Here is a 27,270-nt window from a genome sequence, read left to right on the forward strand (position 1 = left end):
TACTCGTCCAAGTGTCTGTGGTGAAATGCACCCTGTCACACACAGAGTTTCTCAAAGAAGCGGTGATGTTGTGTGCGACATGCTGGTGGAGCGCAGGCACACCTTTCTTTGAAAAGTAGTGCCGACTGGGCATCTGGTACTGGGGCACTGCGACGGACATAAGGTCTCGAAAATCCTCTGTGTCCACCAGGCGGAAAGGCAGCATTTCTGTAGCCAAGAGCTTGCAGATGGTGAAATTCAACCTCTTAGCTTTCTCATGGCTAGGAGGAAATGGTCTTTTACTTGTCCACATCTGAGGGACCGAGGGCTGGATATTGCGCGTAGACGGGGTTGATAAGGGTGTCCCCAGGAAAACTGCCGGTCTGTGAGGAAGATGCAGGCGGACATGTTAGGTTGCCTTGATCCAAAGGTGGTGCTATCGATGTCGGACAGCGCTCAACACCAGCTGGTGTTACCACCTCCAAAGAAAATGATGACCTGCCAATCACACTGGCTGTTGCGGGTAAAGAGGTGGCAGGTCTGCGCCCCAAAACAGGTGTGACTGCTGTCCCCCCAGTCACAGAGGATGAAGAGGCCGCGGATGCACAAGATATGGCAGACGGTGGTTGGCCCGGCCGGCTAGGCCGCATTGTAGCACACTGAGCTTCCCACTGCAACTTATGCTTCATGTCCATGTGCCGGTTCATGCATGAAGTACTCAAACTATGTATTTTTTGGCCTCTACTTAGCTTTTGCTGACAAATGTTAAAGATAACACGAGTTGGGTCATCTTTATCGATCTGAAAAAATGCCCAGGCTATGCAAGGCTTAGCACCCATGAGACCTGAAGAGCCACCACGACTTGTGGTGAGAGGCAGAGTTGTGTTTGAGGATGCAGTTGTTGACGTGCTTCCAGTACTACGTCTCTGTCCAGGAAGGCGCAAACTGACCTCGTCGTCACTAGCATCTTCCTCCACCTCCTCTGCTGACCTCATCTCTTGGCTGACTGTGGGTTGACAGTAAGTGGGATCTCCAACCTCATCATCATCACCCTGTGCGTTATCACACCCGTCGTCCTCAGAGCCAACCTGTTCCTGCCCTGACAAAAAAATAAAGTTGTCGCTCCAATCAGGTATTTGAGTCTCATCATCGTCTTCCTCATTGTCTCCACCAACAGGAGTTACAGTTTGGGAATGAGGGTCTACATTATGGTCAGAACCTTCTGCGTCTGGTCCTGGATCCGACTCATATAGATTCTGGGCATCAGTGCAGATCATTTCCTCGTCTGGATTCACAGAAGCGCTGGAGTCGACCTCTGATTCCCAGGCTATAGTATGAGTAAACAGCTCTGCAGACTCAACCATCTGTTCTACCTCATACTCAGACGGGCAGCTGGAGATTTGGGAGCTGTGAGGAAGCAAGTGCGATTGGGGTGACACCTTTGAGGACTGGAGTATTTGTGATGTTGAAGTTGATGTGGAGGAGAGCCCACTTAAAGGAGCACTTGATATCCGTTGAAGCACCTGCTGTTTTTGTGCCTCATCTGGAATTTGTAGCGATTGGCGTGGCCGTAAGAAAGGGATCTTATCACATTGTCCGCTAAAAGAAGTAGACATTTTAGTTTGGCTGGAAGATGGTCTTTCTTTTGCAGATGTTACTGTTGCTTTAACACCTACCCCACGGACACAACCTTTTTTCCCCTTCCCAACACGCCTATTCCCCTTTCCACCAGCAGCAGGCCTTTTTCCACTTATTTTGGTGGTTAACTAATTCACAACTCTGGAGTTGTTTGCACAAAAAAACAATGGATGGGAACCGAGCAGAGCTCAGTGGCCACACTGTGGTATTAGGCCAAAACTATTGGCTGGGTTAGATGCAGAAAAAAATTATATTCAATTTGGAACCTGATGTAGGTCAGTATAGATGGACTAATAGAACAAGTCCCACACACAGCTAGAAGCCCAAATATTTTTTCAGAGGTAGATGCAGAAAAAAATTGTAATCAGTTTGCAACCTGATGGAGGTCAGTATAGATGGACTAATAGAACAAGTCCTACACAAAGCTAGAAGCCCAAATATTTTTTCAGAGGTAGATGCAGAAAAAAATATATTCAGTTTGCAACCTGATGGAGGTCAGTATAGATGGACTAATAGAGAAAGTCCCACACACTGCTAGAAGGCCAAATATTTTTTCAGAGCTAGCTGCAGACAAAAAATTAGTTTTAATTTGCAACCTGATGGAGGTCAGTATAGATGGACGAATAGAGAAAATCCCACACACTGCTAGAAGGCCAAATATTTTTTCAGAGCTAGATGCAGAAAAAAATTATATTCAGTTTGCAACCTGATGGAGGTCAGTATAGATGGACTAATAGAACAAGTCCCACACACAGCTAGAAGGCCAAATATTTTTTCAGAGCTAGATGCAGACAAAAAATTATTTTTAATTTGCAACCTGATGGAGGTCAGTATAGATGGACTAATAGAGAAAGTCCCACACACTGCTAAAAGGCAAAATATTTTTTCAGAGCTAGATGCAGACAAAAAATTATTTTTAATTTGCAACCTGATGGAGGTCAGTATAGATGGACTAATAGAGAAAGTCCCACACACTGCTAGAAGGCCAAATATTTTTTCAGAGCTAGATGCAGAAAAAAATTATATTCAGTTTGCAACCTGATGGAGGTCAGTATAGATGGACTAATAGAACAAGTCCCACACACAGCTAGAAGCCCAAATATTTTTTCAGAGGTAGATGCAGAAAAAAATTATATTCAGTTTGCAACCTGATGGAGGTCTGTATAGATAGATTAATAGAACAAGTCCCACACACAGCTAGAAGCCCAATATTTTTTCAGAGCTAGATGCAGAAAAAAATTATATTCAGTTTGCAACCTGATGGAGGTCAGTATAGATGGACTAATAGAACAAGTCCCACACACTGCTAGAAGCCCAAATATTTTTTCAGAGCTAGATGCAGAAAAAAATTATATTCAATTTGCAACCTGATGGAGGTCAGTATAGATGGACTAATAGAATGATGGTATGCCCAAAAGATTTTACTTCACTAGGTGCAGTAAAAAAATTGGTATTCTATACACAGGTGGTATATCTTGCAACACAGATAGGCTACTCCACTGACTAACACACTCTGCAATAGGCCAAAAAGGATTAGCTTTGCTAGATTCAGCCAAATGCTGTGAAAAAAACTTGCACATTACTGGCACAGACCTGCCTGGCAAAAACTGATAGGAACTGATGTAACCTAGTCCTGAAAAGGACTGCAATTACAATTAGTCTTTACTCCCACAATCTATCTATTTAAGAGCACAGACCTGCCTGATAAAAGTCGTAGGAAATGCTGTAACCTGGTCCTTAAAAGGACTACAATCACAACTATTCCCTACTCCCAAGCTATCTGTAGATTTGTGCGAAAATTGGCTTGAAATTAACAAGGTATAGCGCGCACAGCAACAGCGATGCCGTCTAACATGCAGCTGCAGCAGTGAGAAAATGGTGGCGACGGGGAAAATGGCTTGGTCTTTTAGGGCAAGGACATGTGACATACACTGCCAATGACACATGCCCTTGCTTGTGTGAAAAAAAGCACTTCGCTCCGTGTGTGCGCTGCTGATAGGCTGACAGATTGCACCTCCCCACTGTAAATGCGGGAAAGAGAAAAAAAAATGGAGATCTTCATTATTCCTGCAGAGATCCATCCCCTGCCCATCCCCCAACCCCGCTGTACACTCAAACTGCGTATTAACATTAATTTTCATCATTACTGAGAAAAAATCCAGTTAAGATTTTGGTGCACGAACAGTTATCGAACATAACCTCGAACAGCCGAATTTTTCTCAAATCGTTCGTGTTCGCCGAACGGCTCGAACACCGCCCAAAACAGCTCGAATTTGAGATTGGCGAACAGTTCGAGTCGAACAACGCTCATCTCTACTCTTGATTGCTGTGACCTTGTCAGGGTCGGGGGCTACTCCTTTCGCGCTTACCACGTGCCCTAGGTACTGGACCTTTGGTTTCAACAGGTGACACTTTGATGGTTTCACCTTCAGGCCATAGCCTGCCAGGGCTTCGAACACCTCGGGCAGGTGCTTTAGATGTTCCTCGTAAGTCTTCGAATAGACGATCACGTTGTCCAGGTAAAGGAGGACCGTCTCAAAGTTTCGGTGCCCTAGACAGCATTCCATCAGCCTCTGGATGGTCCCTGGTGCGTTGCAGAGCCCGAAGGGCATACAGTTGAACTCGCTCAGTCCCATCGGGGTGGTGAAGGCGGTCTTCTCCTTGTCAGCCTCTGCCACAGGAACCTGCCAGTACCCGCTAGTAAGGTCCAAAGTAGAAAAGAAGTTAGCTGATTTTAGTGCGGCTAAAGACGCCTCTATTCTAGGCAGTGGATATGCGTCTTTGTGGGTGATACGGTTGATTTGTCTATAGTCCACGCACATTCTCATGGTGCCGTCTTTCTTTTTTACCAGAACCAGGGGGGCTGCCCAGGGGCTACAGCTATCTCTAATGACCCCAGCTTCTTTCATTTCCCGCAGCATACCCTTGGCGTTCTGATAATGTGCAGGGGGTACAGGCCTGTGTCTCTCTTTTATTGGTGGGTGGCTCCCCGCGGGAATATGGTGTTCTATCCCTTTTACTCTGCCGAAGTCTAGCGGGTGCTTACTAAAAATTCTCTCGTACTCCTGGACCACCCGGTAGACTCCTTGTTTTTGGTGCAGGGGAGTGGAGTCAGCACCCACATGGAGTTTCTGGCACCAGTCCTCCTTTTGTTTCTGGGAGCCATTACCTTCCACCTGTGGAGATGGAGGCAAAGGCTCCACGGCCCTGATAGCTTTGTGTTCGACAACAAACAGTTTGGCAAGCGTAGCGTACCTGGGTAAGTGTACCTCTCTCTCCCCAATGTTGAGAATGCGAACGGGCACCCTCCCATGACGGACATCAACCACCCCCCGGGCTGTCAAAATGGTGGGCCTGCTGTCTGAGTACACGGGTACTACCATGGCTTGGTAGTCTCTACCTCTCAACCCGATTGCAGTCCGACACCAGATCATCATTTCACTTTTGGGAGGCATGGAAATGGGGAATGGGTCACTCAGTCTTACGCTACCGATCTCACCACCAGACAGTTCTACCTGCTGCCGTCTCATCAGGGCTTTTATCTCCTTGTTGAGGACTCTCTGTGGGCTGGAACTAGCATTCACCGCCACCTGTTGCAGAATTACAATTACCTCTGAAAGACAATTTTCAATCACGTTAGTACCCACAGTTATTTTAGGGTTACTTTCACGACGGTCAATGTCCACAATAATCACTCCCTGTGCCGGTAGTTCAACTTTACCAATTTTAATGGTCATCTCCTTGAACCCCATCTGTGGCACGGGCAAGTCATTACTGGCAATGATGCTCAAGTCACTGTCTGGATACCGTGTTATATCAGCATCAGTCCAATACTGCTTAAAAAGTACATAAGGGATAGTAGTTACTTGCGACCCGGTATCCAGCAAGGCGCTCATGGGGATACCGTCCAGCACCACGGGTAAAACCGGGCGCCCCCCAACGTACTTATTACGCCAATTGTAAGGGCCTGGTGATCTTATGCCTGTTGGTTGGCCCTCTGCCCCAGGTTGCACCCGTTTAAATTACAGTACCTGGAAATATGTCCGGGCTGGTTGCATCGACGAAAAATGGGCTGTCCATCCTCTGTGTAGCGATCTGTGGGCCTCCCTCGGAACGACGGGATCCTCCTCTGTCGACGCCACGGGACATCCTCCGGACTTGAAGCCAACTCGATGGGTCTTGACGGGTCCACTTGTAACGCCTGGATGGTCCTGGTCAATGCCGCGATGCTCCTGGTCAGCTCCTGGACTTGGTGGTGCAGCTCTTTCGAAGGGGCTTGGTTCAGGGCCTGTGCATCGGCCCCCACAGAGTCCATAGAGGAGGGCGCTGCCTCCTGGTGATACGTGAGGGCAGGGCGCCGGGGGTTTATAGCGCCACTTGTTGCGGGTTCACGGAGCATCCTTATGGCCCTGTCCTTGAATTGGGCAAAGGTCAGATCAGGGTTCTGAAAGAACATGAGGCGCAGCTGGGTCCTGTGGGCGCTAGACAGCAGACCTTCTATGAACTGTTCTGTTAGTAGCTTATCCGTATCCGGCACGCTGCCAGGGTCAGCTTATTTGATGGCTCTCAAGGCTTCCTGCAAATTTAGGGCATAGTCTCTGATGCTGTCCTGTGCCCTCTGCTTACATCCATAAAACCGCATTTTAATTTCAGCGGAGGTACGGGTATCAAAGGTACCCCGCAGCCGGGCCAGAATGTCCTTTACAGTTCTTTTCTCCTCAGCGGGCCATGACTTTACCTCCCGCTGGGCTGCGCCAGTTAACTGCCCTGTCAGTATGCTAATCCTCTGTTCCTCTGTCAGGGGGTAAACTTGGAACAAACTGTACAGTATTCTTTAAAGTCAGTTATTACATGGGGGTCCCCTGAATACTTAGGCAGCCAGGCCGCTCCAGGGATGTAGCGCAGGGAAAATGGCATCACCGCTGCTGCAGCTGCGCTGGTGGTAGTGGGCGCCTCCGTGTCTGACATCTTCCTCCCCCCTAGTTAAACGTGGCCTACCTTCCGACGATCCTCTCCTGTAGGCCGCGGCTCTGCTGGTGCTGCTCCGGACGAGGACCTTGTGTCGCGTCCTGGTGATGTCAGCGTCGCTCTCTCTCCCTTCCAGGACCTTGCGCAGCGTCGGTGCGTGGGGCGGAGCTTCGGGTCTCGCGCGGTTTGGACGTCTACGCCCCTCTTCTTCCCGCGCGGTGTCCGGAAGATGGCGTCCGATGGCGGGAAAACGGCTGAAGATGGCGGGAACCGACGGAAAATGGTGGGAGACGGCTCCTGATGGCGGGAAACCTCTTGTTCAGGTACGTGTACAGTCTTTTTCAGGCACGCAACACCCGTTTGTGACGGGTTGGTTATAATCCTGCCGACTACGCCAAAGTTGACTCACCCCCTGGGCCGTGGGGCACTCGGGACTGGCCTTCAGGGCAATGCTGGGAGTAGTAGTGGCGACCCGGTCCCGTGGATCAGGGTGGTCAGGCCAGTGGTAGTCTATGATGTGCTGTAGGTAATGTCCGACTACGCCACCCGTGGATTGCGGTCAGGGCTAACCGCCGCTGCAGTGCAGACCGCTGGGGCTGATATAAATGTGCAGCACTGAATAGTTCAACTCCCCACGGTAGGAGTATGACCCGAGGGCAGTGTAAATAATGGATGATGGAGGGGATGACTCCGACCACATTAGCCAGGAAACGGAGGCCTCTTAAACAGTTCAGGGTCTTTATTAGAACAGGTAATATGACCCAGAAACAGTCCCGGCTAGGAGCTAACCTGGATGTCTGAGAACAAGTGGGAAGCTGGCCCTGGTCAGGGTGAGGGTGTAGGCCTACCGTGCTCTCTGTGCTCCTTCTGGCTATTTCCCTTCTGGTAATGTAACAGCCCACGTTCCTGAGCTCACCGTGTCCTCTCGCCCGTATGGCTTGCAACTTGGGTCCCTTTCTACTCCCGGCCTGGTACGGCTTTGCTGGTCCCTTCTGCTGTGGCGGAGCCTCCGGGCTTCTTAGGCCAAGGAACATACAGTCCCCTGCGGACTGGTTATCTGCTGTAGGACCTGGAATCCTCCCAGCCTCAGACACCAAAGTCTGGTAGATTAGTTGCTTTATCTGCCAGGACAGGCTCACTTCGCCTTTGTCCCTGGCTCGTGGCTCTCCTACTGCCACACGTCCTCTTAGGCTGCAACACAACTATCTGTCCCTGCTCTGAGACTCTTCTCTATCCAGAGACAGATTGTCCAGTTCTCCCTAACCCTGCCCGCAGCTCCAGCATTTATAGGGGCAGCCTGCTCCCCCTACTGGCCTGGGACAGGAGGTGCTGCATGCTAATGGTCCTTGACCAGAGGACCTCCCCCTTGCTCTCAGACACAGCTTTATTACATTTGTGGCATCCAGGCCAGGGTGACACACCTGTGTCGGACTCCACTAGCCGAGAAGGCAGAGGCTGGATCCCTGTGTTTGAGATACCAGTAGCCTTGGTAGGCACCTGGCTTGGAGACTACGTATGAGATGCCTTAAAGCCACAGCTGTGGCAGAACCGAGCTGACAGAAGCAACTGAGACCCAGCAAAGGTAAATCGTCGCTATAAATGAATATTGTTGCTGTACCTTTCTGAAGTCTGTATTTAAAGCCAAGTGGACATAGCTGCCACTGAAAAGGCTCTAGGATACATGTGTAACATTCCTGCGAGCCACTGAGATGGACTATGTTATGTGCAGTTTATGATGTATAATAAACTGCTGGACTATATATTACCGGAAAACGTTGCATGTGTGCTTTAATTGACCCGGTGAAGCGAGTACCCCAGCTTGATGAATAGGGCTACCTTACACCCCATTAAAGCTCATTTGCCATTTATCAGCCCAAGCTTCTAGTTTACATAGATCCTCCTGTAATATAAAATTGTCTTCCTCTGTATTGATTACCCTGCCGAGTTTAGTGTCATCTGCAAATATTGAAATACTACTCTGTATGCCCCCTAAAGGTCAATAATAAATATGTTAAAAAGAAGGGGGCCCAATACTGACCCCTGTGGTACCCCACTGTTAACTGAGACCCAGTCTGAGTGTGTTCCATTAATAACCACCCTTTGTTTCCTATCACTGAGCCAATTCTTAACCCACATACATATATTTTCCCCTATCCCCATTGTTCTCATTTTATGTATCAACCTTTTGTGTGGAACTGTATCAAAAGCTTTAGAAAAGTCCATATACACTACATCCACTGCTTTTCCTTGGTCCAGTCCAGAACTTACCTCTTCATAAAAGCTGATCAGATTAGTCTGACAGGAATGGTCCCTCATAAACCCATGTTGATATTGAGTCATGAGGTTATTCCTCTTCAGAAACTCTAGTATAGCATCTTTTAGGAAACCCTCCAGGATTTTACCCACAGTAGAGGTTAAGCTCTACCAAGTTCAGCTTTTGTCCCCTTTTTGAATATTGGCACCACATTTGCTATACGGCAGTCCTGTGGTACAGACCCTGTTATTATGGAATCTTTAAAGATTAAAAATAATGGTCTATCTATGACGTTACTTAATTCCTGCAGTACTTGTGGGTGTATCCCATCCGGGCCGGGGGATTTGTCAACTTCAGTGATTTTTAGACGCTGCCGTACTTTCTGCTGGGTTAAGCAAGTGACATTTAATGGAGAATTTTTGTCATCACTAAACATGTTTTCTGTCATGCGATTTTCTTGTGTAAATAGTAATACGGTTGAAAAAAAATAATTTAGCATATTGGCTATTTCCTCATCCTCATCCACCATTTCACGCAGACTATTTTTAAGGGGGCCAACACTATCATTTTTTAGTTTTTTACTATTTATGTAGTTAAAGAAAATGTTGGGATTATTTTTACTTTCTCTGACAATGAGTCTCTCTGTCTCAGTCTTTGCTGCCTTGACTTGGTTTCTACAGAATTTATTTAATTTTCTGTATTTATTTAATGCCGCATCACTACCTACTTGCTTTAGTTCTCTAAATGCTTTCTTTTTGGCACATATTGCGCCCCTTACAGCTCTATTTAGCCATAGTGGTTTCCTCCTATTTCTAGCATGTTTATTCCCATAGGGTATATATTGTGCACAAGTCCTATTCAGGATGCTAATAAATGTCTCCCATTTGCTTTGTGTAGTTTTATGCCTCAGGATATCATCCCAGTTTATTGCACAAAGATCATCTCTCAACCATTGGAAATTTGCCTTCCTGAAGTTTAGTGTCCTTGTAACCCCTCTACTACACATATTATTAAATGTTACATGAAAACGTATTATTTTGTGATCACTATTACCCAAGTGACCCCCAACTCGAATATTTGATATGCAGTCTGGCCTGTTGGATAATATTAGGTGTAGCAGTGCCCCCCTTCTTGTTGGGTCCTGAATCAGTTGTGAAAGGTAATTGTCTCTCATAGTTGTCAAAAACCTATTACCTTTGCTTGAACTACAGGTTTCTGTTCCCCAATGTATTTCAGAGTAGTTGAAGTCCCCCATAATAATGACTTCTCCTTGAGTCGCTGCTTCATCTGTTTGCTTTACGAGGATATTTTCCTCTGCTTCCATTATTTTTGGAGACGTATAACAAACCCCTATAAGTAATTTATTATTTTTTCCCCCTCCCCTTATCTCCACCTACAGGGACTCTACATTTTCATTAGATTCACATATATTCTCACGCAAGATGGGTTTTAAGGATGATTTTACATATAAACACCCCCCCCCCTTGCTTGTTTGTACGGTCATTTCTGAACAGACTATAGCCCTGTGAATTAACTGTCCAGTCATGGCTCTCGTCCAGCCATGTCTCAGATATCCCCACCATGTCATAATTATTTTCCAACTAAATTAATTCTAATTCCTCCATTTTGTTGGTGAGGCTTCTGGCTTCTTAGTGTACATGCATTCTATGTATCTCTCTATACCTCAATTCCTTCTTACTATATTGACTGTTCTAACCCCACCCCCAATTTCTTTATTTGTGCCCAGGTCACTGTCTGCACTATCTTCACCATCTATAAAATGAATACCCTCCCCCCCAATCCCTAGTTTAAACACTCCTCCAACCTTCTAGCCATTTTCTCCCCCAGCACAGCTGCACCCTCCCCATTGAGGTGCAGCCTGTCATTAGCATAGAACCTGTAGCCAACTGAGAAGTTGGCCTAGTTCTCCAGGAACCCAAACCCCTCCTTCCTACACCAATTCCTGACTCACTTATTTATCTCCCTAATCTCCCGTTGCCTCTCTGGCGTGGCCCGTGGTACAGGTAGTATTTCAGAGAATACCACCTTGGAGGTCCTTGCTTTAAGCTTGCAGCCTAATTCCCTGAAATCATCTTTAATCACCTTCCACCTTCCTCTAACTTTGTCATTTGTGCCATGTGCACCATGACCGCTGGGTCCCCACTAGCCCCTCTCAGTATTCTGTGAACCCGATCAGCGATGTTCCAGACTCGAGCAGCAGGTAGGCAGCACACTGTTCGATGATCCCTGTCTTTGTGACAGATTGCCCTAACTGTTCCCCTAATAATTGAGTCCCCCACTACCAACACCTGCCTGGCCTGCCCTGCTCTCCTATTTTCCCCCTTACTGGAGCTGACACTCCTCCGGCTTTCAGAGGACATTACTTGCTGCAGTAGTGCTACCCCTCTACCGACACCCCCCTCATCTGCCAACTTTGAAAACTTATTGGGGTGTGCCAGATCAGGACTAGCCTCCCTGCCACTCTTCCCTCTAACCCTCCTTCTAACTGTCACCCAGCTAGCTGCCTCACTGTCCTGCAGCTCCCTACTACCACCCACCCCCACATCTACCCCAGTGAGCAGCTGCTCAGTGAGCAGCAAACTCCTTTCCATATTGTCAATGCATCTCAGTGTTGCCAGCTGCTCATTTAGATCCAGTAACTGGGCTTCCAAACGCACAACGTGCACACCTCTCGCACAGCAGTATGCACCCATGACTGGCTGTTCAAGGATTGCATACATATGGCAAGATGTACACTGGATAGCATTGTCAATAATGGAGCTAACTTCCTAATGGGGATTGCACTAGACAGAAATGTTAAGTAAAAATAAATTTAAAGAATTAATAAAATACAGACAGTAATTCAGTCCAAATTCCTCCCTTCCAAACTCCCTGAATCCAAGTCACTGAATCACAAGTCACACACTTACTTCTGTTTGCATTTATGCTCCGGTCACACTCAGCTCGTTCACACTCGCTAAGGAAGAAGATTTAAAGAGTTTTTTGTTCCCCCTTTAGCAGAAATCCACCCTACAGCTCAATGCACTTCCAAAGGACAAGGAGTAGATACGGTTTTCCAAAAGTCAGTCCTTTCACCGAGCTAAAAAATATGGCTGTGGTGAAATTCAACTCAATGACAAGCTGTGTACTGGCTCCTTACCGTCCCTGGCCACATTCACTTGTCCACATGTTTGTGGTTAGGCGATCCTACCCAGTAAATAAACTGGGGAGTGCACGGGTAATGTTGTAGGACCCGTGCTTGTGGAAGGTGAAGACGACTCCGGGACAAATAGTGGCGTCTGGGGACTGGGTATGGATACCCGGTCGCCGCCGCCATAAGCTTGTGGACAGCTTCCGCCTCCACGAGACTAAAAGGCCACATTTCAAGTGCAAGCAGCTGTCAAAAATTTGGCAATATAGTATTGCAACCTGTGGGTTGGTCGGTGGCTGGCTGCATACTTGCGCTTCCATTCCAAGGAATGGGGTAGGGACAACTGAACGCTGCACTGGGACAAGGACGTGGAAGGTGATTGTTGCAAGTCTGCAACGACAGGTGCATGGCGGGAGACATCTTCGCATGCGCCAAGGATCACTTATGATGGGCACACTTTTAGGCAGTGACGTGGGAGTCAGATATGCTTCCAGGGGTCTTCCCCATGCAGTTCCCATGTCTTTTCAGCACTGTATGCATGTGTCTGATGATGTGTCACACACCACATGGTCAGATAAGGTTGTAAAATGTTAAAATGACATTTCCTAGTGAATGCATTTGTCTTGGTTGAAAGCAATGCAAAAGTGCATAAAACGCATCAAAACCGCTACGTGTGAACATAGCCCAAGCTGTTGAGGAGCATTTTTGTTTTTGTATATTTATTTTGCCTTATATACAAGTCATTACCCTGGAAAGGATGTTCCTTAACATATTTCCCAGGAAAATCCATTTTGGTTTCGTTTTTGTATGTTTTATTGTGACGTAATACTCTGACAACATTGTTGAGCGCAGTGACCTGGGAGTCAGAAATGCTTCCAGGGGTCTTCCTCATGCTGTTCCCATGTCATTTGAGCACTGTTCCCATTGATTTAGGCAATTTTTAGGCCCTCTGCAGACCGCCGGGGGGAGCCGCCGGAAAAATGCTCGAGTTTCCCTTAGACTTATATTGGGCTTTTTGCTTGGGTTGAGCAGCCGAGTATTCCAATGTGCTCGATCCAAGCAACGAGTACCCTAGCATTTTAGTGCTCGCCCTTCACTGGTCACCACAGCTCACCACAAGTCTTGCACTCTGCAGAACTTCAGGACGTTTGATGACATCACGATCATATGACCGGTCATGTGACCATGATGTCATTATAGGTCCTGTACTCTGTGAGAGTCAGAAGAGCTGAAGAGGAGGTGGCTTGGTGATAAGCCCTCAATTGTCTGGGTGTCCCTGTCTTCATATCCATCTGTGTGTGTATGTGTGGTTGAGCCTAGAGTATATGGGCTCCTTGTAGGTATATATTAGTGAGTACAACAGCATGTATGGGCTCCTGGTAGGTATAATTAATGAATACAACAGGATGTATGGGCTCCTGGTAGGTATGTATTAGTGAGTACAACAGGATGTATGGGCTCCTGGTTGGTATAATTAATGAATACAACATGATGTATGGTCTCCTGGTAGGTATATATTAGTGAGTACAACAGCGTGTATGGGCTCCTGGTGGTATATATTATTGGCATTGTATTTGTATATGTATATTTTATATGTGTATTTTTTATGTGTATTTTTCTACATTTGGCATTTTAAGAGTCTCTGGTTTGACGCGCAGCACAGCTGTCAATTAATGAATGTGAGCACCAGATTTCTCAGGGGACACCCTGGTGGGTGTATATAATAGCCTGTAAGTAAGATTTTTTATATATATATTTTTGCCTGATGAAGAGTCTGGAACAGCCTTGAAACGCATAGCAAATAAATGTAGATTTTAAAGATCACCCCTTTGTGGCATCGGTTCCTGGGCAGTGCTATTGATCACCCTTTCCCATCCCCATCATCTGTCATCCGGTTGTATATATAAGTAAGTACATCAGAATGTATGGATTTTTTGAAGGTATATATGTGCTGGACGTATGTGCTCTTTGTATGCATGTGTCTGTACGAAGGGGCTCTGTGTATACCCATATGTCTATATGTATGTGCTCTGTGCATGCACGTGTCTGTATGTATGTGCTCTGTTTATACATATTTGAATGTGTCTGTGTATAGATATGTGTATATGTGATGGGTATATGTAGCACCCTGAGGATTCGGCTGCTACAGGGGTATTACGCCTCAAGCCAGAGGTGTGGTATTCCACTCCCGGGTAAGGATGGAGTGTGGAACTGAGCTCAGTAGGCTGCATGCACTACATACATCCCATTTCCGGGGGACAGACCAATGGTACTCCCACTAGAGAAATGTGCAGGTACGACAGCGTCTGTCCCTGGCTGGAGTGGGAGGGGGGTGGAACATCCCAGTAGTGTAGGGGCAGATAGGGGGAGCAGTCTGGGTAGTGCTAGGAGCTCATTGGGTGCTGGTCACCTGAGCTCACACATAGAGGGAGTATATAAGGTGGGAACCATCTTAGAACAGGGTCTTTTGTAGAGGTTTGGTCAGTCAGTCTGTCAGTCTTTGGTAGAGTGAGTCAGAGGAAGAGAGCAGAGGAGAAGAGCAGCTCCAAGGCCCAGAGAGAGAGAGGAGAAAGAAGGACCCAGAGGGGGAGAAGAGAGAACTCCAAGAACCCAAGATTAGATCAGAGGGTGAAGAGTTGGCACAAGGGTACCGGATCCCAAGCTGGTGGAGGGCATTAATCCTTAGCCAGAGACCGGAGGTCGTGGGCAGGATCTGCCACGACCACCCACTAAATCCACCCGGAAGGCAAACCAAGAATAGGGTCAGGGAACCCAGAGACAAGGGTTTACCAACAAGAGGCCCGAGGGAGCCGGACTTAGGTGGATCCCTGGTGGGGAAGGCCAGAGAGAAGGACAAGTCAGAAAGGGAGCTCAGGATCACGCTCCAGAATTACTTGGGAGTTGGCCGAGTCCAGGACCTGGTGGACGCAGCACGGCTCGGGCGGTCACTCAAGGCCGGAGTGACCAGCATAACAGCAGTAAGTAAAGACCCTGAACTGCACAGCCCGACTCTGAGTCTCATTACCATCCTCACTGCACCTCCACAACCACCATCCTCTACACCTGACCCTCTGAGGCTATACCCCTCCCGTTGGGGGTTATACTACCTGAGCTGCACACACATCACCAGCCTCAGCGGACCCTGCTGCAGCGGCGGCCGTATTGACCGCAATTCAACGGGTGGCGTAGTCGACATAAAAGAACATCTAGTAACATCTATAAGGACTGCCACACACTGAGCTTGACACCCTGGGCACGGACCGGGTCACCGCCACTCGGAGACTACAACCCCCATCTGATCCGGCTCCGGGTAATCCCCCAAACAACATGGGCCCAGGGGGCGCGTCAACTTTGGCGTAGTCGGCAGGATTACGTGCCCGCAACAACCAGGTACTGCGTGCCTGAAGAAAAGTTCACCGTTACCTCAAAAAGAAGTCTCCCGCCGGTTCCGGAGGGTCCCCGCCAACGGACCCCATCACAGGTCGTTTCCCGCCGGTTGTCCGCCATTTGCAGCTTTTTCCCGCCATCCATGGAGTTTCCCGCCACTGGGAGACGATTCCCGCCATTTCCAAAGATTTCCCGCCTTGGAAGAGCGGACGCCATTATGGGCGTGCCAGAGGGTGGCAAGAGGTCACCTCCCATCGTGGGCCAGGTCGAAGAATGGCGCCAAAAGCGGAAACCGCGCCCACCAACAGAGACTGTGATGCTGGAAGTGTCCATCAGCGTGAGAGAACTGCCCCTGGAACTGACAATCACAAAGTTGCCCCGGGACCACCCTCAATGTGGGCGGAGACAGAACAAGAGAGCAAAGATGGGTGTCGCCTGGAGCAGTCTGGAGAGAGCGCACCCGGAGACAAGAAGTCTGGAGAGGAGTCTGGAGGAGCCGTACCCGGAGATGGAGGGAGAGTCAGGCAGCACCGACCCAGTGGTCAGGAGCCTGCTGCAAGCAACAACCCCACTAGGCCTAGTGGAGATCCTGGCACAGCTCCCCCGAGACCGGGAGTGTGCACAGACTGCGCTGGAGGGCCTCGCACGGAGGATGGCCCGGGTACAGCGAGAGACGTTGGCGGAGTGGAGCCGAGAGATGGCCCAGCAGACCGAAACCCGACAGCGGAGCACGCCACCCGAGACGAGGAGACAGACCGCCTCTGAGGATGGTGCAGGAGGACTGAAGGCCGGAGACGGTGCCGAGAAGGGAGCTGAACGGACGGAGGCAGGTAAAGGGGACGTCTCTACCCCGAGCCGGGAAACTGCGTGCCTGCCCCAGCTCCCCGTCGCAGAGCCCGAAGTTCCCCCTGCCGTGCCTGTCGCTGCATCGTCACCGCCGCCGACTAGGCCTCAACCGGAAACCGCGGCCGCGACCCCTGTGACGTCACGCGCCTCAACCCTGAGCGCGGCGAAGCAGGAAATACCATCGGCCTGGTCGCAAGGTCTAGTACCCCCGGGCGCCGCAATTCCAACAGCGCCCCCTACTTCCGCGGAGTCACCGGCCTGGTCGCAGGGCCAAGTAACCCAGGGCGCCGCCGTTCTTACGGTGCCCTTTGCCTTTAGGGTGCCCCAAGCCTGGTCGCAAGGCCTGGTCAACCCGGGCGCCGCTACCATCAACGCGCCCTCAACATCTAGAGTGCCGCACCTGGGTGAAAATCTATTTGCCCAGCATACGTGCTCGGATGGGCAGCCCTTTGTATGGCCCCAGGAGTACTACCAACTGTAACTCCAAAGAGCAAGGCCCCTGTGCGAGCCCCTGATTCCGGCTCCGAAGCCCGTCAGGAGAACCCCGCTCCCGCTAGAAGAAGCACAATTCGAGTGGGACCCCACCGGAGGAGATCTCATGGGGTTCACTCAAGAAACGCGGGCAGCCGCAGCAGAGCGAGTGGAGTGCTGCCGCCAGCAGTTGGCAGACTTCGAGCGAGAACGGAGAGAGAGGCGGGTCCGGGAACAGCAAGCACAGATAAGGAGCGCGGAGCAGAAGAGCCGGACCAGGAGGAATCCCCGTGCAGCTCATGGTCCCCCTTCCACCGGGACTGTGATAAAATTCAACATGCAGCATGGGTGGGGCTTCATTAGAGACCATCATACCCTCGGCGACGTCTTTGTGACCCGCAGAGACGTAGAAAGCCATCTGCCGGAGGGACACAGAGGTCGTGACCTGTATGTAGGGGACGAGGTCACCTTCACCCGGCACAAGTGTGCCAAAGGACCCTACGCCCTCCATGTGCATCGCCTGACGGAGGAGGAGCTGCGGTGTGAGGAGGAGCAAGAGGACCCGGACGGGTCTGAAACTGAAACCAACCAACAAGAAAGAGCAGGAGGACGCCGTCGTTGAAGTACGGTAGAGAGAGACTGTATAAAGTTGCCCGTCGGGGTACCAAGAACTGTTACTTATTTAAAATATGTTCCCCGTTGGGACAAAGTGTGAACTGATGCCCGTGTGTCCCTAGTTCCTAATACCTGGCCGAGGACTGAGAGCGGCCATATCCCCTTTGTATATAGTTGCGCTTCCTAAAGCGCCCCCTACTGGTTTTATGGGAAAATCATTTTTCTTCAAGAGACTGTCGCACTTTACCCGGTCACAAGTTGCACCGTGACCGGAGGAACCAGAGACAGGAATGTTTACAAGAATGTTATTTATGAAAACGTTTTATTGCTGATATATATATGATGTTTTATATGTTTATATGTTGATGTTTATGAAAAATAATTGTATGTTTTGGATGTTTTTATCTTTAACAGCCCGAGGACGTGCTGTGCTTTACCAGGGGGGAATGTAGCACCCTGAGGATTCGGCTGCTACAGGGGTATTACGCCTCAAGCCAGAGGTGTGGTATTCCACTCCCGGGTAAGGATGGAGTGTGGAACTGAGCTCAGTAGGCTGCATGCACTACATACATCCCATTTCCGGGGGACAGACCAATGGTACTCCCACTAGAGAAATGTGCAGGTACGACAGCGTCTGTCCCTGGCTGGTGTTGGAGGGGGGTGGAACATCCCAGTAGTGTAGGGGCAGATAGGGGGAGCAGTCTGGGTAGTGCTAGGAGCTCATTGGGTGCTGGTCACCTGAGCTCACACATAGAGGGAGTATATAAGGTGGGAACCATCTTAGAACAGGGTCTTTTGTAGAGGTTTGGTCAGTCAGTCTGTCAGTCTTTGGTAGAGTGAGTCAGAGGAAGAGAGCAGAGGAGAAGAGCAGCTCCAAGGCCCAGAGAGAGAGAGGAGAAAGAAGGACCCAGAGGGGGAGAAGAGAGAACTCCAAGAACCCAAGATTAGATCAGAGGGTGAAGAGTTGGCACAAGGGTACCGGATCCCAAGCTGGTGGAGGGCATTAATCCTTAGCCAGAGACCGGAGGTCGTGGGCAGGATCTGCCACGACCACCCACTAAATCCACCCGGAAGGCAAACCAAGAATAGGGTCAGGGAACCCAGAGACAAGGGTTTACCAACAAGAGGCCCGAGGGAGCCGGACTTAGGTGGATCCCTGGTGGGGAAGGCCAGAGAGAAGGACAAGTCAGAAAGGGAGCTCAGGATCACGCTCCAGAATTACTTGGGAGTTGGCCGAGTCCAGGACCTGGTGGACGCAGCACGGCTCGGGCGGTCACTCAAGGCCGGAGTGACCAGTATAACAGCAGTAAGTAAAGACCCTGAACTGCACAGCCCGACTCTGAGTCTCATTACCATCCTCACTGCACCTCCACAACCACCATCCTCTACACCTGACCCCCTGAGGCTATACCCCTCCCGTTGGGTGTTATACTACCTGAGCTGCACACACATCACCAGCCTCAGCGGACCCTGCTGCAGCGGCGGCCGTATTGACCGCAATTCAACGGGTGGCGTAGTCGACATAAAAGAACATCTAGTAACATCTATAAGGACTGCCACACACTGAGCTTGACACCCTGGGCACGGACCGGGTCACCGCCACTCGGAGACTACAACCCCCATCTGATCCGGCTCCGGGTAATCCCCCAAACAACACTGGCCCAGGGGGCGCGTCATATATACATGCAGTGGTTAGCACTACAGCCTTGCAGCGCTGGGGTCCTGGGTTCAAATCCCACCAAGGACAACATCCTGTACTGATCCTGTAGATCTTTTTATACAATCGAAATGTTTCTGTATGATGGTGCAATCTGTCATCATTTGGGGCCTCACTTTAAACTTTTGCCTAGGGCCCCACTTTGTCTAAAACCGGCCCTGCTAACAAGGAATAGGTGAAGTCCGACAAAAAAATCCTGTACTTTCCCTAATGACTACTCTGCTGGCCGGTGCCGCTCCCCTGGTGTCTACATACTTCCTGCAGTGGTCACCTACTGAGCATCCATGTGGCCACTGCAGCCAATCATTGGACTCACATGTATGAGTGACCGCTAAGGACAGTGACATTGGCGGCAACAGTCATGGAGCCATGTGCATCATGTTATCAGTGCAGCTGTCTAGACGTGTCACCCTGATAATACAAGACTGGAGCAAGGACGGCACAGACACGGAAAATAGATGAAGCACTTTATTATGTGATGAACGGGTCGGGTCTCATTCTATTTCGTTGGGTTTATTATTCTTCCGCTGAAAACTTCCATAGAAATATCTTTCCTGAAGATGGAGATGAAGAACGGACGATTTATTGTGATGTGTTGTGGGAGACTGAGACTGATTTTTGTTATCCCAGCGGTCGTGGCAGCAGAGGCTTCTGTTCCCTCCTCATACACTTTCAGCACGGCTTTATGCACAGCCTATAGAGGTTGAGAGCAGAAAAGTAAAAAAACATAGATCATTTGCTCTTGTCTTGAGTCTTTAAGGGGGTGGGAAAATTAAGAACATTCCCTCCCGCAAGACCCCCCAAGAATCAGCTGCAGTGAATACAGGATGCAACTGACCCCTCCTTCAGCTGCAGGAGAAATGATGCTTAAATCTTTGGACAACCTATTATAATAAAAAGTTATTTTTTTGACAAATTATGGTGATAGGGGTGAACTAATTTGCATAATTTTCCCCATGGAGCATTGCCAATGTGCTTCCAGTTGGTCTCATTAATGAGATTCAGTCCCTGAAAAATGATTCATTGCTCAAACCCAAATTAATTTTACCTTTGACACTTTTAACCTGGAGTCTTCCGTAATCCCGGACAGGTCGGCGTGGTCAGAAAATACATCTGTGATACCCAAGTGTTCTAGTTCCTTCACAAGATCAAATTCTCCAGAAATGGAAAATTTTGGAATTGATAGAATAATCTCTCTGTGCAAAAGGATAAAAGTCTCATTATGTCATAGAAATGTCTCTCTAAAAAGTCCATGTTCACACTGCAATCATAAGATCTTAATTGTGCCATTACAGTAATAACAGGCTAATTTTCATCTGCAAAAACCATACCGAGCAACTAACCTTCACCAGGATGAGTAGCAATACCAGGCAAAGCTTGTAGATAGCAGAAGTGTGAGTGCAGCTCTGAGGTATAATATCGGATGTAACTCAGGATCAGTAATGTAATGTATGCACACAGTGATTGCACCAGCAGAATAGTGAGTGCAGCTCTGGAGTATAATACAGGATGTAACTCAGGATCAGTAATGTAATGTATGTACACAGTGACTGCACCAGCAGACTAGTGAGTGCAGCTCTGGAGTATAATACAGGATGTAACTCAGGATCAGTAATGTAATGTATGTACACAGTGACTGCACCAGCAGAATAGTGAGTGCAGCTCTGGAGTATAATACAGGATGTAACTCAGGATCAGTAATGTAATATATGTACACAGTGACTGCACCAGCAGAATAGTGAGTGCAGCTCTGGAGTATAATACAGGATGTAACTCAGGATCAGTAATGTAATGTATGTACACAGTGACTGCACCAGCAGAATAGTGAGTGCAGCTCTGGAGTATAATACAGGATGTAACTCAGGATCAGTAATGTAACGTATGTACACAGTGACTGCACCAGCAGAATAGTGAGTGCAGCTCTGGAGTATAATACCAGATGTAACTCAGGATCAGTAATGAAATGTATGTACACAGTGACTGCAAAAGCAGAATAGTGAGTGCAGCTCTGGAGTATAATATGTGGTCATTTCTGTACATAGTGAATGTGTACAATGAAATCCTATAGTCTTTCGTCCTTTGTTACCTTGGTTTCAATGCGGTGTTCTATGTCTCTTCTGTCAGATTCTGAAGACCTTTTTCAGTATCATGCAGTTTCCCTTTATCTGGTAACATAAATATTGCTGTGATGTTTCCTTTGTAGGGGACCTCGACCACTGTGCATTCAGCCTCAGAAATATAACCAATGTTATATTCTCCTTGTCTGGTCATCATCGGCACCTTCACTACTGTGTTCTCATCCACATGGAAGTCCTCTTCTCTGGTATGATCTACATTGAATGTGTCTACCCAGGAACCTACAAGAAATCCCACCAGTATTTCACTTATTACTTATTTAGCATTTGTTATATTTTTGCAGTTTTTTAAATTTTTGATCTTCCAAAGTTTTCATTCTTTCTCTTTTTGTTTCCCTGTGATGTGAAACCTGTTGCGTTTCTTTACATATAAGTAACTCTGTCCTTACATTTCTTTATTGGGGAATTTCAGATTCTAGAAAATTGATACTTTTCCTTTATAATAGGTCATTAAGTTTGATCACCAAGGGTCTCACTCCCAGCTCCTCCTTGAGATTGTGGCACTCCAGCAAGTTCCATGCCCGAGTCATTGTTTACCAGGCACCGTCCCGTACATTTAGTAGTGACTGTGCTGGATCCAACAGCTCAATCACTTGATTGGGACTGATCTCAGGCACCAGGAATGGTCACTACCAAATATCCAGGACCATGGCTGGTAAACAAAACAGGGAGCGCAACACTCAAAGGAGCAACTTGGCCTCTTTCATTTAAATGATGAAGGTGAAGGGAATTCAGCCCCCATAACTTACTAAAACCCCTTTAATGAGGAAGAGCCCAGTAGAAAATAAAAACATGCTATGTTCTCTTCTGTACTTTGTGCTGCGTATGGAATCCTGCTATGGTTTTTAGAGGAAATAGGGGCTTCCATCTCTCTTGACCCCCATAGCAGCCATATTTGATATATTCACTTCCTAAGATCAATTGATAATAGTTTTGCTCCTTACCTTTGAAGAATATTGTGTTGATGATAACCAAAGCCGTCAGCGGATCAAGATTGTCTAAGAGATCTTTAATATTCCCATAGGTTTTCTTCTCCACGTAACTATTGATTTGTTCTACGGCTTCTTGTACTTTGTGGAAGTCGGTGGCGATGGCTTCCGATTGGTAGAATTTCTTGGCTTTGTCTTTGAACTCTTCTATAAGATTCAGGTTGTTATCAGTGAAGAGCGCATTGGCCATGTCTAGCTTAAATCCATCTTTTTGATCTTTGAAGATTTTTAGAAGGTTCTGGAAGCCTTTGTGGATCATTTCCTCTGAGATCGTGGATCTGTTGTAACAAAATCCTTCATGGATCTGACTGAGGGTCTTGGACTTGGCACCAAGTGAGAGTAAAGAAAATGCTATTGAGATACTCATCGGGGAGTAGAAAAAGTTGTCATGGGGGTAAGAGGTAGCAAAATGGTAGAAGAAGTTGTAGGAAAACTTGAGGTTTGCTGTGGATATCTGGTGCAAAGCTTCTGATTCACTTTTGTGGTGGGGTTCGTCATGGTGGTCATGGTCATCATCATGTGGTCCTCCATGGTGACCACACACAAGTGCACAAAGCAGAGCTTGGCTGAAGCACAGGAAGATGAAGAGCTTCATTTTTCTCTGAAACAGACATATTATTAATTCATTATAAGTATGTGAACCCCTATATTTTTCATTAATTATATTCAGGGCTTTTTGTATAGCTTGGTGAACAAAGCTCCTGCTGTATTATGGCTTTATGGCTGCCCAAAATAATGCAGTAAAAAGTAATGAAATTATGGTATGTACCCCACAAAAAATGTACTCGTCAGACAAAAACCAAGCCTACACGTGTCCATAGATGGAAAAATAAAAAAAAGTTATGCATCTGAGAGAAAGGAGATACAGACACATTTATTTTGTTTTTTTTTTTTACTAAGTTTTGAATTTTTTTACCAATTATTTTTCACCAGGTCAAAATCCGTCTGTTTTTGTTCTTTTATCCTCATTGCTCCTCTGAGTATGCCGTTTTTACAGTCATTAAAATCCAGCGTACGACTCCAGAGATGTGGCTTTTTATTTAATGCTGATTTCTATGGTTTTTACCAAGTGGGCGTGACTCATAAGATTTTTTCGGGGGGCGTGTCTTGAGCTGCTCTGCATAATTTCCCTGTGAGCGCCGCCCTCTTGATAAAGACCATAAAAATTAGCACTAAATAAAAAGACACATATCTTTGGAAACATGTCGGATTTTAGAAAAAATAAAAAGTGTAATATTCAGGGAAGCAGCGGGAATTATACTGGATAAGAACCTGCTTCCTTCTGACCTGGTGACGCGTCCTCTTTAAATATAAAGACCTTTTTCTTACTGCACGCTAAATGTTTTAAATACAAACGACCTAAAAAAAATTTGACAGATTTTCATTTTTTCCCCATTTGTCCACAGAAAATAGTTTGAATTAATATGCAAATTAGGTGCTCAGTGCACAGTGGGCGGTCTGGAGCACCATCCCTCTGTCAGTCTGGTCCCTAGGCTCCTCCTCCCACTTCATTGATTGACAGCACCGGCTTCACTTGGGAGCCATGATGACCTGTACTCGTTATTTAAAAGGATTGTCTGGGAATAATATTTTTTTCTTCTAGAGACTTGCACGTAAAAATTCTAAGCATCCTGATACACTCCCTCCCCAGGTCCAGTGCTATCTTTTGGCTCCATTTTTATTTGCTGACAGTAGCTTTGCTGTAATGACTTCAGTGCATGTGACCACTGCAGCCAATCACTGGGTTTAGCAACTTGATTGGCTGCTGCCATCATGTGCCTGATAATCTTGACGTTACAACTGCAGAGAATAAATAAAAAAGACCAGAGCGTGATGGAAAGGCATTCCTGGACCTGGGGAGGGTGACTATTAGTATGTTTATTCGTTTCCACATGTGTGAGCCTTTACAAGAAAGAGAAAAGTATTAAAAGACAACTCCTTTAAGTTTTAATGACTGAATGGAATTGCACCATATTATATTGTTACATTTTATAATTGTTTTCTTGTTTTCTGCTTGTACACATGAAGCATTTTGTATCAATGTGATTGTTCACTTCTCTGTTCATTTTTCACTTACAAAATAATAAAGAATATATTAAAAAAATACCAGTGTGGATAAGAAATACCAAGGAGAAAATATCTGGAAGAAGATCAGCTCACTAAAACACAGAGAACAAAAGTGATGGAAGGTCCAAGAAGAAACAATACAAAGAGAAGGCAAAAGATTCAGCAGCAGAGAGGAAAGACAACAGCAACTTCTCAAAGTAGAGAGAAGATTAGAAAGAAGAAAAGGAGAAAGAGATTACGATGAAAGACAATAAGCAGGAGAATAAATAGAAAAGAAAATAGGAATAGGAGAGAAAGTCAAGAAGAAGGAGAATTGGGGAATGCAAGATAAAAGAAGAGAAAAATAAATGGAGGAGGAGAAAGGAAGGTAAGGAAGAATAAGATTAATGAGAAGTAGAAGAAAAGTAGAAGGAGGTAATGTAATTAAAAAAGGAAAAGATCAGAGAGCAAAGAAGAATATCGAGGAGAAGAAACTGAATATGGAAGATGAAAGACAAAATGGAAAAAGAAAAGAAAATAAGAAGAAGTAAAACACAAAGAGAAGAGGAAAATCAAAAATAGAACAAGGGGAGAAAAGGGAAGATGAAATGGAGAAGGAGAAAGGAAAAGAGATGAAGAAGGACAACAAGCAGGAATATAAGAAGAGATGAAAATGAAAAAATAGAAGAAGGAAAAAAAGAGGAAGAAATGGAAATTAAAAAAAGAACAGTTGGAAGAAGAAAGGAAAAGAAGAGTAGAAGATAAAAAAAAATAGAAAAGGAGGTGGAGAAAGGAAAGAAAGAAACCATGGAGGAAGATAAGACAAAAAGGTAAGTCAAAAAATGAAGATGGGAAGAGCAATGAGGAGAGGAATAAGAAGCAGGAAATGAAAAGGACAAATAAAAGTAAATAAAGGAGAAAAATGCACAAGAAAAAAGAGGAAAAAGGAAATATGCAATAGAGAAAATGAACATAAAGGAGGGCAGGAAAAAAAGAAAAAATTGAAATAAGTAAAGAAGGAAAAGAATGAAGAGCAGAAGGAAACACAAAGTAGATGAAAAGTAAGAGGAGAATAAATGAGAAAAAAGAAAAACAAGAAGGAGAAGGATATAAAGAGAAGAGGAAATTCAGGATTAGGAGAAGAATCAGACACAAAGAATAAAGAAAAGAGAAGTAGAAATAAAAAATAATGTTACTAGGTTGGAAAAGAAAGAAATAAAGTGGAAGAGTGCGATGTTCAGCCAATAACAGCTATTCTTATGTCGGCATAAAACGTCGGATCACAATGTTTGTTTGTCAAGTGATCACAGACATGTTTACAGGGGCCAATAATTGGGAATGAGCATTGGTAAGAGTCTCCAAGAGCCTCAGGCCACTATCCTTTATCACTCCCATACTTTACACTTAAGCTTTGCTTGTTTAGATAAAATACAAGTAGTCAGCACGAGGAGAGATTATTTGAATTATAGCATGGACAGAAGACTAGGTAGAAATTATAGATGTAATACTCACCAGCAGCTTGTGGGGCTCTCCGGGATGAGTGGAGTTATAAAGTCACCTCTCCCTGTATATATATATATATATATATATATATATATATATCTATATATATATATATAGATAGATATATATATATATATATATATATATATATATATATCTATATATATATATAGATATATGTATATAGATATATATATATAGATATATGTATATTTACTCTTGTACTTGTGTAATGCTGAAATTCTTCCAATTAGATTGCAGCAACCTTTGTCCTGTATCCTTGATTCAACTGATTAAACAGTGATGCAAGAAATTCAGGTTACACTGCAGGCCAGCTCTGCCCAAAACTGTGGGGGTGGAAAATTACAAAATCCTTAAACAGTGTCTTCTGCTTTAGGTGACTGTTCAGAATAAGCTGTCATGTGTGAATAAGGAATAACACTACCTCTGGTCATTAAATCACAGGTGTCCTGCAGTTTCCCAGGCTCTATCCCAAACTTTCAGATGTCGCTGAGCTAGTAGGAACAGACTAGATGCTAAAATGTCTCTCATGTATCCTACTCCCGCACATGAGGGATTCTTGCTATTCTTTCACTGTGTAGCACATGCTCAGAAGCATGGAGGATATTATAAGCCAATATTGAGCTGTGTAGCTGAGAATCCATCTCTGGATTAGATAACACACTTACTAGAAAGCAGTGGCAAAAACATGAAGGTCATTTTATAGCAAAACTGATCAGGGTAGCTTTGAATTTATCTTTGGGTTCATTAAGCAACAGCAACATGGAGGACATTATACAGCAATACCTAGCAGTGTAGCTGTGAATCCAGCTCTGTCTGAGATCATATTCCTCTGATAAGATATGTTACAGAGTTTCTTATGTTTGCTTGTGTGATTTATTTCCACTTATATTGTTCTCTATTTGGTTACCTTTTCTGTTCCATAAGACATCTTAAATGAACCAGTACAGCATCAATATTGCTGCTCACCATTCACAGGTGCAGCGCCGGCTACAGCTTCTTTCCCCTGTGGCTGGCTCGCTCTGTGATAGTCCGCACCAGGTACTACAGTAGCCCGGCATGTAGGTCCGATGTCACTAAGGCTGGATCAGTACTCCGGTAGATGACTCCCGGAAAGCTCATAGTAGCAGAGTGCACAAGTGTAATTTCCCACTTGTCTCTGCATTATCCAGGAGTCTGATTATTTTCTCAGCTGCTCCTAAGTGCTATCCTGCACCCAGCTTTTACTAGTAGCTTAGCCCTGCTAATCCCACTACTGTACGTACTTTCAACTCTTAACAAATCAAGGTACCTGATAATTAACTTATCTCTGCTATTCCTGAAGATGTCCACACCTTCAACTCTGTTGATTGCCTACACAACTCTGTTGGTAGAGGAAATTGTCCTACGTGCAATGGGTTTGTGGAGATGCTGGTAAAAAGGGGTTTGGAACTCGTGATTAGTTAGGAGACTAAATCACCGCACACTCTTATTTCAAGGATACAAACAGTTTATTTATTGTAAAAGGCATGCTGCAGACATGTCGCCAAACATTAAGGGTGCAAGGACTT

General features: G+C 46.2%; 2 protein-coding genes across 2 annotated transcripts in view; both read right to left on the reverse strand.

Annotated features, from left to right (window-relative positions):
* LOC141153488 (alpha-1-antitrypsin-like protein GS55-MS) overlaps positions 1 to 25,741 on the reverse strand; it is a 368,375-nt gene extending 342,634 nt beyond the window's left edge. Inside the window, exon 1 of the mRNA XM_073638323.1 lies at positions 25,709 to 25,741. The gene's annotated coding sequence lies outside the window, so the exon portion shown is untranslated. The remainder of the gene's footprint in view (positions 1 to 25,708) is intronic.
* Positions 19,526 to 22,745, reverse strand: LOC141155343 (alpha-1-antitrypsin-like protein CM55-MS). Its single transcript, XM_073642223.1, has 4 exons — positions 22,106 to 22,745; positions 21,200 to 21,383; positions 20,075 to 20,222; positions 19,526 to 19,720 (listed from the first exon to the last, which is right to left on the reverse strand). The coding sequence occupies exons 1-4, from the start codon at positions 22,743 to 22,745 to the stop codon at positions 19,526 to 19,528; spliced, it is 1,167 nt and encodes a 388-aa protein (XP_073498324.1).
* Positions 25,742 to 27,270: the final 1,529 nt, after the last annotated feature.

Source organism: Phyllobates terribilis, unplaced genomic scaffold (assembly GCF_046119375.1).
Source record: "Phyllobates terribilis strain yellow unplaced genomic scaffold, ASM4611937v1 Scaffold_7__3_contigs__length_470593459, whole genome shotgun sequence".
Taxonomy (NCBI): Eukaryota; Metazoa; Chordata; class Amphibia; order Anura; family Dendrobatidae; genus Phyllobates; species Phyllobates terribilis.

Excerpts from the sequence above, each read along its gene's own strand:
- LOC141155343 (XM_073642223.1), bottom strand. The coding sequence starts at position 22,745 with ATGAAGCTCTTCATCTTCCTGTGCTTCAGCCAAGCTCTGCTTTGTGCA. Across the intron at positions 21,384-22,105 it reads CAACACAATATTCTTCAAAG|GTTCCTGGGTAGACACATTC; the intron begins GTAAGGAGCAAA and ends GATTTCTTGTAG. Across the intron at positions 20,223-21,199 it reads AACATCACAGCAATATTTAT|AGAGATTATTCTATCAATTC; the intron begins GTTACCAGATAA and ends CCTTTTGCACAG.